Source organism: Xenopus tropicalis, chromosome 4, assembly GCF_000004195.4.
Source record: "Xenopus tropicalis strain Nigerian chromosome 4, UCB_Xtro_10.0, whole genome shotgun sequence".
NCBI classification, from domain to species: Eukaryota; Metazoa; Chordata; class Amphibia; order Anura; family Pipidae; genus Xenopus; species Xenopus tropicalis.
In genome coordinates this window covers 91094555-91106210 of record NC_030680.2, presented here as the reverse complement: position 1 = coordinate 91106210, position 11656 = coordinate 91094555, and the positions used below count along the sequence as shown (strand labels likewise).

The following is an 11656-nucleotide window of genomic DNA, read 5'->3' as shown; positions in this document are numbered from 1 at the left end:
TGAAGGCAGTGGACCTGTTTGCTCTCAGCGGGTGTGCGCGCACCTGCTTCCCAGGCAGCCTTTGACCTGGTGGGGTGGATGGCATACTCTGGTTTCTCTTCAAATCGAATAAATCTTTCGCCTTTTACTAAAGATTTCCGTGGAGAGGAACGACCATGAGTTTCATTGAATTTTTTGAGGCTTGGTTCACGCCAGGCTATTGATACAGTTGAAAAGACAGCCAAAAAGGGAGGGTGCCAGTATCCAGCGCAAAAGGCACAGCTTTTTGAGGAGCGAGCGTGCTTGTCTGCGTGCAAGGGGGTAGTAATGCAGGGCCGAAGCACTTTGCTTGCTGACTGGCTCGAGGAGGAGGGAGGCTGGGCAGGCAGACGGCTCTAGAAGCCGGCTCGTGCGAGTCTCGCCTCCAGATCGTTAGCTCATTTGCATACCCATGGTGCATTAAGAAGGCACGGGTGCGCGGCGGTACGTGCTGTGTTCGGCTCGTAGCGTTTCCACCGCTTTCAAACTCTGTCTCGGAGGGAGCTTTGTCAGTGATTGACGTGCTCCTGTCAAAGGCGCTCTGTTTTGGGAGTTGAAGGCAGTGGACCTGTTTGCTCTCAGCGGGTGTGCGCGCACCTGCTTCCCAGGCAGCCTTTGACCTGGTGGGGGTGGATGGCATACTCTGGTTTCTCTTCAAATCGAATAAATCTTTCGGCCTTTTACTAAAGATTTCCGTGGAGAGGAACGACCATGAGTTTCATTGAATTTTTTGAGGCTTGGTTCACGCCAGGCTATTGATACAGTTGAAAAGACAGCCAAAAGGGAGGGTGCCAGTATCCAGCGCAAAAGGCACAGCTTTTTGAGGAGCGAGCGTGCTTGTCTGCGTGCAAGGGGGTAGTAATGCAGGGCCGAAGCACTTTGCTTGCTGACTGGCTCGAGGAGGAGGGAGGCTGGGCAGGCAGACGGCTCTAGAAGCCGGCTCGTGCGAGTCTCGCCTCCCAGATCGTTAGCTCATTTGCATACCCATGGTGCATTAAGAAGGCACGGGTGGCGCGGCGTACGTGCTGTGTTCGGCTCGTAGCGTTTCCACCGCTTTCAAACTCTGTCTCGGAGGGAGCTTGGTCAGTGATTGACGGTGCTCCTGTCAAAGGCGCTCTGTTTTGGGAGTTGAAGGCAGTGGACCTGTTTGCTCTCAGCGGGTTGCGCGCACCTGCTTCCCAGGCAGCCTTTGACCTGGTGGGGTGGATGGCATACTCTGGTTTCTCTTCAAATCGAATAAATCTTTCGCCTTTTACTAAAGATTTCCGTGGAGAGGAACGACCATGAGTTTCATTGAATTTTTTGAGGCTTGGTTCACGCCAGGCCTATTGATACAGTTGAAAAGACAGCCAAAAAGGAGGGTTGCCAGTATCCAGCGCAAAAGGCACAGCTTTTTGAGGAGCGAGCGTGCTTGTCTGCGTGCAAGGGGGTAGTAATGCAGGGCCGAAGCACTTTGCTTGCTGACTGGCTCGAGGAGGAGGGAGGCTGGGCAGGCAGACGGCTCTAGAAGCCGGCTCGTGCGAGTCTCGCCTCCAGATCGTTAGCTCATTTGCATACCCATGGTGCATTAAGAAGGCACGGGTGCGCGGCGGTAACGTGCTGTGTTCGGCTCGTAGCGTTTCCACCGCTTTCAAACTCTGTCTCGGAGGGAGCTTGGTCAGTGATTGACGTGCTCCTGTCAAAGGCGCTCTGTTTTGGGAGTTGAAGGCAGTGGACCTGTTTGCTCTCAGCGGGTGTCGCGCACCTGCTTCCCAGGCAGCCTTTGACCTGGTGGGGTGGATGGCATACTCTGTTTCTCTTCAAATCGAATAAATCTTTCGCCTTTTACTAAAGATTTCCGTGGAGAGGAACGACCATGAGTTTCATTGAATTTTTTGAGGCTTGGTTCACGCCAGGCTATTGATACAGTTGAAAAGACAGCCAAAAAGGGAGGGTGCCAGTATCGCAGCGCAAAAGCACAGCTTTTTGAGGAGCGAGCGTGCTTGTCTGCGTGCAAGGGTAGTAATGCAGGGCCGAAGCACTTTGCTTGCTGACTGGCTCGAGGAGGAGGGAGGCGGGCAGGCAGACGGCATCTAGAAGCCGGCTCGTGCGAGTCTCGCCTCCAGATCGTTAGCTTGCATTTGCATACCCATGGTGCATAAGAAGGCCGAACGGCGCGGCGGTACGTGCTGTGTCGGCTCGTAGCGTTTCACCGCTTTCAAACTCTGTCTCGGAGGGAGCTTGGTCAGTGGATTGACGTGCTCCTGTCAAAGGCGCTCTGTTTTGGGAGTTGAAGGCAGTGGACCTGTTTGCTCTCAGCGGGTGTGCGCGCACCTGCTTCCCAGGCAGCCTTTGACCTGGTGGGGTGGATGGCATACTCTGGTTTTCTCTTCAATCGAATAAATCTTTTCGCCTTTTACTAAAGATTCCGTGGAGAGGAACGACCATGAGTTTCATTGAATTTTTTGAGGTTGGTCACGCCAGGCTATTGATACAGTTGAAAGACAGCCAAAAAGGGAGGGTGCCAGTATCAGCGCAAAAGGCACAGCTTTTGAGGGCGAGCGTGCTTGTCTGTCGTGCAAGGGGGTAGTAATGCAGGGCCGAAGCACTTTGCTTGCTGACTGGCTCGAGGGAGGGGAGGCTTGGGCAGGCAGACGGCTCTAGAAGCCGGCTCGTGCGAGTCTCGCCTCCAGATCGTTAGCCTCATTTGCATACCCATGGTGATTAGAAGGCACGGAGTGCCGCCGGCGGTACGTGCTGTGTTCGGGCTCGTAGCGTTCCACCGCTTTCAAACTCTGTCTCGGAGGGAGCTTGGTCAGTGATTGACGTGCTCCTGTCAAGGCGCTCTGTTTTGGGAGTTGAAGGCAGTGGACCTGTTTGCTCTCAGCGGGTGTGGCGCGCACCTGCTTCCCAGGCAGCCTTTGACCTGGTGGTGGATGGCATACTCTGGTTTCTCTTCAAATCGAATAAATCTTTCGCCTTTTACTAAAGATTTCCGTGGAGAGGAACGACCATGAGTTTCATTGAATTTTTTGAGGCTTGGTTCACGCCAGGCTATTGATACAGTTGAAAAGACAGCCAAAAAGGGAGGGTGCCAGTATCCAGCGCAAAAGGCACAGCTTTTTGAGGAGCGAGCGTGCTTGTCTGCGTGCAAGGGGGTAGTAATGCAGGGCCGAAGCACTTTGCTTGCTGACTGGCTCGAGGAGGAGGGAGGCTGGGCAGGCAGACGGCTCTAGAAGCCGGCTCGCTGCGAGTCTCGCCTCCAGATCGTTAGCTCATTTGCATACCCATGGTGCATTAAGAAGGCACGGGCTTTTACTAAAGATTTCCGTGGAGAGGAACGACCATGAGTTTCATTGAATTTTTTGAGGCTTGGTTCACGCCAGGCTATTGATACAGTTGAAAAGACAGCCAAAAAGGGAGGGTGCCAGTATCCAGCGCAAAAGGCACAGCTTTTTGAGGAGCGAGCGTGCTTGTCTGCGTGCAAGGGGGTAGTAATGCAGGGCCGAAGCACTTTGCTTGCTGACTGGCTCGAGGAGGAGGGAGGCTGGGCAGGCAGACGGCTCTAGAAGCCGGCTCGTGCGAGTCTCGCCTCCAGATCGTTAGCTCATTTGCATACCCATGGTGCATTAAGAAGGCACGGGTGCGCGGCGGTACGTGCTGTGTTCGGCTCGTAGCGTTTCCACCGCTTTCAAACTCTGTCTCGGAGGGAGCTTGGTCAGTGATTGACGTGCTCCTGTCAAAGGCGCTCTGTTTTGGGAGTTGAAGGCAGTGGACCTGTTTGCTCTCAGCGGGTGTGCGCGCACCTGCTTCCCAGGCAGCCTTTGACCTGGTGGGGTGGATGGCATACTCTGGTTTCTCTTCAAATCGAATAAATCTTTCGCCTTTTACTAAAGATTTCCGTGGAGAGGAACGACCATGAGTTTCATTGAATTTTTTGAGGCTTGGTTCAAGCCAGGCTATTGATACAGTTGAAAAGACAGCCAAAAAGGGAGGGTGCCAGTATCCAGCGCAAAAGGCACAGCTTTTTGAGGAGCGAGCGTGCTTGTCTGCGTGCAAGGGGTAGTAATGCAGGGCCGAAGCACTTTGCTTGCTGACTGGCTCGAGGAGGAGGGAGGCTGGGCAGGCAGACGGCTCTAGAAGCCGGCTCGTGCGAGTCTCGCCTCCAGATCGTTAGCTCATTTGCATACCCATGGTGCATTAAGAAGGCACGGGTGCGCGGCGGTACGTGCTGTGTTCGGCTCGTAGCGTTTCCGCCGCTTTCAAACTCTGTCTCGGAGGGAGCTTGGTCAGTTATTGACGTGCTCCTGTCAAAGGCGCTCTGTTTTGGGAGTTGAAGGCAGTGGACCTGTTTGCTCTCAGCGGGTGTGCGCGCACCTGCTTCCCAGGCAGCCTTTGACCTGGTGGGGTGGATGGCATACTCTGGTTACTCTTCAAATCGAATAAATCTTTCGCCTTTTACTAAAGATTTCCGTGGAGAGGAACGACCATGAGTTTCATTGAGTTATAACTCTCAGCCAAAGCGATGGAGACCGGTTCTGTGAGGAATACGCTCTGTTTTCAGGTGAAGCCTGGATGTGTGACTAGAGTCGAGCTGGGATCGTTTGTGAAACAGATACTAATGAAAGAGCTTGAGATTCAGGTAAAAGACATCTTCTGCCTGCAGGATTATGCATCACCTAGATCATATGATGTGACTTTCTATAGTGAATCTCTGTGTGTGGATATTTTTGAAAGATTTAAGGCAAAGAGAAACATGGCTCCTTTGGAGATTTTTGATGTACTCCCGCTATCTTTCATGGAAGAAAAACCTCTTATTTTGCACATGTTTAACCCGTTTACTGATTTGGGTCTGATTCTGGCCTTTTTGAAAAAGTACTGCAGTAAAATTAAAGGAGGTATAAGGCAAACAAATTGCTTTAAAATATTTAATGGAAACCTGAAATTTTGGGTGAAGCTCAGGCCTGACCCGGATGGCATTGGAGGGGTTAAGCACCCTCCAGCAAATTTTTCTATTGCTGGAAACAGGGGTTTTTTGTATTACCCTGGCCAACCCAAGTACTGTAGGCAATGTTTCACTTATGGCCATATCCGTGATGACTGCCCTAAGGGTAAGTGCTGCCGCAATTGTGGTAATGTGGGCCATGAAGCTGGTGCTTGCATGCAACCAAGGCTGTGTGATATATGCGGAAGCCAGGAGCATCCAGCTAGAAACTGCCCAAGAGTTTCAGCAGCTAGGGTGTCCTATGCAGAGATTGTGAAAAGGGCTGAACCACCTAAGGCTGAAGTGGTGAGAGAAACTGGAGGTGGGCTGTCTCTGTCTGACAATTCTGAAAATGTTGTTGCTGAAACTGAATTATTAACTGTGATTGAGCCAACAGCTGAGGAGGCTACACTGGAGAGTGTGGGGGAAGTGCCTAGAGTGGAAGAAGGTGCGGCCCCTGATGAGAGCCAAACTGCAGGTGTATTGGAGGAACTCTTGATTGGTAGTGCTGTGAGTCCACTTTCTGATGGAAATATCGCTGAAGAAATCGTCTGGGACACGGCTGGGGATGAGGAAGTGGTGGAGGAGTCAATGGACGTGCAAAGTGGTAACAAAAATCTTGCTGTGCATGAAGTGTGTAGTCCGGCTAAAAGAGCTAAACCATCTCCTCACTGTACTGCTGGGGATTTGGGGGAGGGTTGCCTCAGGTTCCGGCTCGGAGACTCCTGTAATTTTCAGGGAAGCTGTACAATCACCTGACCAAAGCTACTTGGAAAGTGAGAGTGTGGAGAATCTGCAGAATGTTTGTTTCTTCAGCTGTAGTTCTAAAGAATCATAATATGCTTGCATGATGTAACAACTGCACATTTGTATGTCTCTAAAGATAGTCTCCCTAAATGTAAGGGGGTTTTCATCAGTGGTGAAGAGGGCTGCTGTGCTGGATCATTTGCATAATCTGGGTGGGGATGTTTTCTGCCTCCAGGAATGCTCTTTCAGTTCTGTCCCAAAAAAGAGTGAGTGGAACTATGGTGACAGTATTTGGTCTAAATCAGAGAGTAACAGATGTGCAGCGGTGGGGGTTTTGATTAATAATGTGAATATAACAGTCAATCAGTATATGGTGGTTGTTCCTGGGAGGGTGTTAATGGTGGATATGGAGTTATATGGGGAAAAGTTCAGAATATTTAATTTGTATGCACCTGCGGTAAGAAGTGAGAAAATTGAGTTTTTTGAAAATCTTCAGTTTTTTTTGCCTAATAAAGGGCCAGTTATTTTGACAGGTGATTTAAATTGTATCCGAAATAGCAAGGATAGGAGAGGGGTTGGGATATGTAAATTAGATGCGGCGGGGAAGCTGTTAAACAAAATATTGTGTGATTTTAGGCTAAAAGATGCACATGATGTTGCTCAACCTAAAGAAACAATGTTTACTTTCTTTTCAGACAAAGGAAATGTTATGTCTAGAATTGATTTCTGTATTTTTTCTGAGCATTTCAGTTTGGGTAGGATGAGTACTCAGGCCATTCCTTTTTCTGATCATGTAATTCTTTGTTGTGAAGTTATATTGAACAATAAATTTTCGTTTGGGCGGGGTTTATGGAAATTAAATTCTAAGCTATTGGAGGATAATGCGTGCAGGGAACAATTTGAGTGCTTATATAGGAAGTGGTGTATGGAGAAAGGGGATTTTGTTAATATACTGGAGTGGTGGGATTGGGCAAAAGGTAAAATAGCCAAGTTTTTTAAACAGGAAGGATATAAGAAAGGCAGATTGAGGAGGAATCTGTATGACGGATTATGTAATAGGCTGCAAATGCTGTATAAACTTAGAAATGCTGCTGTTGATGTAGAAGAGGAAATGATTAAGGTTAGAAAGGAAGTTCAAAAGACAATTAATGAAAGGGGCAAAAGTATCATTTATAGAACCAAAATTAAGCATCTTGATAATGATGAGAAATGCTCACGTTTCTTTTTCAAAAAAATCTGTAATAAAAGAGGTGTCGTTGACAAAATTCGAAATAAGGAGGGTGTTGAGGTTTATGGGGGGGAAATGTATAAATGTATCAGAGAGTTTTATGCGGATTTGTTTTGTGGGAGCAAAGAGGAAATGGATATGGGTTTCTTGAATATAATTGATAACTGTTTGGACAAGGGGACATAGACTTTTTGGCCAAAGATGTGGATGTTGGTGAAATTTTTGAGACGGTGAAGTCGATGGCCTTAAATAAAACTCCGGGTAGTGACGGGCTAATCAGTGAATTTTATGTGAAATACTGGGATATAATTAAGGAGGAGTTTTTGGAAGTATGTAAATATATTATGCAGAATGGAGTGTTGTCTAGATCTATGAAGGAAGGGGTTATTGTTTTAATCTTCAAAAAGGGGGATCGGCAGGATATTAGAAACTGGCGACCGATTACATTATTAAACTCGGATTATAAGATTCTGGCAAAGATAGTGGCAAACAGGTTACGGCTGGTTGTGGAGAAGTTGATTGGTGAATCTCAAGCGTGTGCGGTGCCTGGACGGATAATTACGGAGAATTTAATTTTGTTACGTGATATTATTTCTTATGTTCAGGAGAGAAATTGTTCCATGTTTGTGGGCTTCAATAGATCTAGAGAAAGCATATGATAAGGTCTCACATAAGTTTTTGTTTGCTATTTTAAGTAGAATGGGGATCCCAGAGAGGTTGCTAAAAGTGATTAAGGGTTCTATTCTGATATTGTGAGCAGGTTGTTAGTTAATGGTTTTTTGGGTGAGAACTTTAAGGTATTGTCCGGAGTGAGGCAGGGGTGCCCCCTGTCCCCCATTGCCTTTATTTGTATAATGGAACCTTTATTGAGATTAGTGCAGAAAGATAAGGTTATTAGGGGATTTGATGTACCGGGTAGTGGAGGGAGGAAGGTTAAATCATTATGTTACATGGATGACATTGTTATTTTGTGTGACTCATATGTGGCGATACATAGGATGAAGTTATTGCTAAATGTATTTTGTTGTGTATCAAATATGAGGATTAATTGGAGTAAGTGTAAACTTTGTGTTTTTGGCAAAGATGTGGAACTGGAGGAGGATGTGATAGAGGTTGCAAGGGATGGATTGAAGTGCTAGGGATCTTTTTTGATAAGAAATTGAGTGGGGGTGGTGTGGAATGCTGTGGGTGAGAAAATTGCAAGGAAGTTGCGTTTTTGGTGCCTGAGAGACTTATCTTTGGTTGGGAAAGTGATTGTGGTGAAAGCTGTCTTGTTGTCTACCATTATTTATGCAAGTAATGTGTTCCCTCCTGAGACCAAGTGTGTGCAAAAAATTAATAGGCTGATTTTTGTTTTCTTGTGGGGGTCCCGTATGGAGAAGTTGAGGAGAGAAATTGTTTATAAGCAGCAGAAAAATGGTGGGCTGGATTTACCAAATATTGGTGTGTTTGTGCAGCTGCAATATTGGGGCTGTATTGTGAGAATATTAAGTAAGGATAGCTGCTGTGCTTGTATGATTCAGTATATGGGTGGGTGGCTGTTTAGGCGGTGGGGATGGCAGGCTAGAGAGTTAAATAGACCTGTTCATTTTGTAGTTCCTAAGTTCTATTTATGTCTGCAAGAGTTTAGGGAAACATATGAGCTGGAGAAATTGGGGTAGAAGAGAAAAACAAAAAAGTGGTTAAAGAATGGATAAGGAGGAATGAGTGTGTAAGTAACGCAGATGGGTTGAATTCTGATAATTCTCTGAGATTGTGGAAAAAGTTGCAAAAGTCTGAGTTGGCAAAGCGTCAGCGGGATGTGGTATGGATGTCCCTGCATAAGTGCTTACCGACAAGGGAATTTCTGTGGAAGCGGGGATTGTGTAGGGCTGCTGTGTGTCAAGTGGAGGATGCGGTGATACTGAAACAGTAGAGCATTTATTTTGGGGTTGTGTGTATGCGCTGGGGTTAGGGATGGGCTCAAACCTTTATTTAGAGAGTTATGTGGGTTGGAGACTGTTACCTGGGGAACAATTATGTTCGGGTTGGGTGTTGCTGATAAAGTGAAATCAAGAGTATTATGGCTGTTGTTAGGCTGTATTAAAGAAATCCTATGGGATGTTAGGAATCTATTAATTTTTAAAAACCAAGTGATTGGGAAAGAAATGTGTTTAAATATGATTTTGGGGAAATTATATGTGTATTATCTGAGAGATGTTTATCGTTCAAATGCTACTGATGCAGAAGGCATATGGAAGTATAAAAAAATGGCGTTTTCTGATCAAATAATTATGTATATTTCTTTTGCTAATTTAATTGTCATTAAATAAAAGATGCCACGATGATGTAAATTGAAAGACTTATTGTCTAAATATTTATTTGACAGAGTATCTTTCTAACCACTGAGTGGTTTAAAAAAAAAAAAAAAAAAAAAATTTACTAAAGATTTCCGTGGAGAGGAACGACCATGAGTTTCATTGATTTTTTTGAGGCTTGGTTCACGCCATGCTATTGATACAGTTGAAAAGACAGCCAAAAAGGGAGGGTGCCAGTATCCAGCGCAAAAGGCACAGCTTTTTGAAGAGCAAGCGTGCTTGTCTGCGTGCAAGGGGGTAGTAATGCAGGGCCGAAGCACTTTGCTTGCTGACTGGCTCGAGGAGGAGGGAGGCTGGGCAGGCAGACGGCTCTAGAAGCCGGCTCTTGCGAGTCTCGCCTCCAGATCGTTAGCTCATTTGCATACCCATGGTGCATTAAGAAGGCACGGGACTGTTTGGCGGCTTTAAACATGTATCTTGGAGAGTCCCCATTTGCTTGTGTGGAGATGCTGTTCAAAGAAGAAGCTTTTGTATGTGGCAGACAAAATTCTGGAGGTGTATGGGTATGTGAGGAGAAACGCGATTCTCGTCTTCTAGGACTACCCATAAAGAGGTATTTTTGATTTAACTTTTGTTGGAGAAAGTGTCTTTCATGGCATTTTGAAGATCTTATCGGAGAACCTGGAAGAGGTGCATTTGAAGGGCTATAAAGTCTTTCCCAATTTTGCCCAGGAACAGGTGGTTTTGACTGTGAAATCTTATTAGCTTCTGGTATCTTTGAAAGAGATTAAGGCAGTGCTGGTTAAGTTCTGGAAGAGGTTTGGTATTTGTCAGTAAAGTCTTGAATGAGTTGGGCATCTGGATGTCCAAGTTTAAAGGCAGTGTTTCAGAAGGGTAACATAGTAAGTAAGTTGGGTTGAAAAAAGACATACGTCCATCACGTTTAACCATAATGCCTATATATAACCTGCCTAACTTCTAGTTGATCCAGAGGAAGGCAAAAAAAACCCATCTGAAGCCTCTCTAATTTGCTGCAGAGGGGAAAAAATTCCTTCCTGACTCCAAGATGGCAATCGGACCAGTCCCTGGATCAACTTGTACTAAGAGCTATCTCCCATAACCCTGTATTCCCTCACTCCCTAAGAATCCATCCAGTCCCTTCTTAAAGCTATATCATGTATCAGCCAGCACAGTAAAAAATCCTTTCCGTATATTTAAATGGAACCTCCCTTCTTCTAAACGGAGGGTGTCTACACCCCCCCAGTGAGGTTTTGTTTTGGGAATATTAACCTTGACTGTTTTTTCAGTGGTATTCCTGTGTCCTGCAGGAGGTGCTGGAATTACAGTCATTTGGCTGACAGCTGTAAAGCTAATCAGAATTGTGTTGAGTCATCTCATGTGCTATGCTTTTTGGAAAAATAAGTGATATGGAGATTCAAGAGTTCCTGGCAACCTGTCTGATGATGAAGAAGTGGATACCGTTAATTAGTTAATTGTGGAGGGTAGGAAGGTTTCCTCAAAAGAAGCAAGAAGGAAGGTTTAGAATTTTATAAGTAATTTAAAGTTATTATTAATAAAGTTATTTTTATTCTTTTTTTTGCAGTTTCCAATGATAATGTGAAGTAATGATGGCAAGTCTGCTGGGTTGGGAATTATTTTTTATGGTTCTTATGTTTCTTTACAAAATGTTATTGAAATTATGCCTGGCCATGCTATATTAGTTCATTTGTTTTTTAAGGGTAATTTTATTTGTATTTTAATTGTTTATGCCTCTCCTAACAAGCAGGAGAGGGCTGATTTATTTAATGTTTTACCTATGGTTTGTGTCGGGTCATCTGTGCTGGTCAGTGGGGATTTTAACTGTGTTTTTACAGGAGAACATCAACTTGGAGGTGATCCTGGTAAAACAGACTGTACTTCTCATTTGTTAAAAAATTGGGTTGTAAACCCAATCATAACACTGTTCCACTGCGCCTCCTTGTTTTGATATACAAGTTGGTAAAAATCGTAATTATAGATTCAAGAAGATTCACCACTGAGCGTTCTACTGACCAAAAATCTCATTATAACAGTAAGAGAAGTGACCAATGAGAATGCTGATGGATTCTTGAATTTTAAGCCGCGGGCCCTTGAGATTTCGGGCAATTTTGCTTTGCTTTTGGAACAGTAACACCAAAAAATGTATATATTTCAAAGAAATTAAACTATAATGTACTGCTTAATTAAGACTACAAGCTGCCACTCTAGACTTTATTCACATTTTTTGGATACCAGATGTGCCTGCCTGCTGTTTTGTTCCTGTATATTCCCACATGGCTTCCTAAGCTGAAGGTCTGGGGCATGAGCACCTGGACCCACTACCATCAAGGGTAAGACTTTACATATAAATATATAACTACAATC

General features: G+C 45.4%; 1 protein-coding gene and 8 non-coding genes across 10 annotated transcripts in view; all 9 read left to right on the top strand.

Annotated features, from left to right (window-relative positions):
• Positions 1 to 11656, top strand: part of armh1 (armadillo like helical domain containing 1) — a 98964-nt gene that overhangs the window by 60719 nt on the left and 26589 nt on the right. The window contains exon 1 of one of the 2 annotated variants that reach the window (XM_031900940.1): positions 4428 to 5588. The exons of the other annotated variant lie outside the window; for it this stretch is intronic. Coding sequence (XP_031756800.1) covers positions 4523 to 5588 — 1066 coding nt within the window. The 5' untranslated portion in view covers positions 4428 to 4522. Of the gene's footprint in view, positions 1 to 4427; positions 5589 to 11656 lie in introns of those variants that run through there. 2 annotated transcript variants of the gene reach the window in all.
• LOC116410688 lies at positions 84 to 198 on the top strand. The gene has a single exon (XR_004222591.1). It is a non-coding gene; the product is annotated as a U5 spliceosomal RNA (small nuclear RNA).
• Positions 657 to 772, top strand: LOC116410615. The gene has a single exon (XR_004222530.1). It is a non-coding gene; the product is annotated as a U5 spliceosomal RNA (small nuclear RNA).
• LOC116410611 lies at positions 1230 to 1344 on the top strand. Its single transcript, XR_004222526.1, has one exon. It is a non-coding gene; the product is annotated as a U5 spliceosomal RNA (small nuclear RNA).
• Positions 1803 to 1916, top strand: LOC116410613. Its single transcript, XR_004222528.1, has one exon. It is a non-coding gene; the product is annotated as a U5 spliceosomal RNA (small nuclear RNA).
• On the top strand, positions 2372 to 2487 carry LOC116410619. The gene has a single exon (XR_004222534.1). It is a non-coding gene; the product is annotated as a U5 spliceosomal RNA (small nuclear RNA).
• Positions 2939 to 3053, top strand: LOC116410687. The gene has a single exon (XR_004222590.1). It is a non-coding gene; the product is annotated as a U5 spliceosomal RNA (small nuclear RNA).
• Positions 3844 to 3958, top strand: LOC116410685. Its single transcript, XR_004222588.1, has one exon. It is a non-coding gene; the product is annotated as a U5 spliceosomal RNA (small nuclear RNA).
• LOC116410616 lies at positions 4415 to 4527 on the top strand. The gene has a single exon (XR_004222531.1). It is a non-coding gene; the product is annotated as a U5 spliceosomal RNA (small nuclear RNA).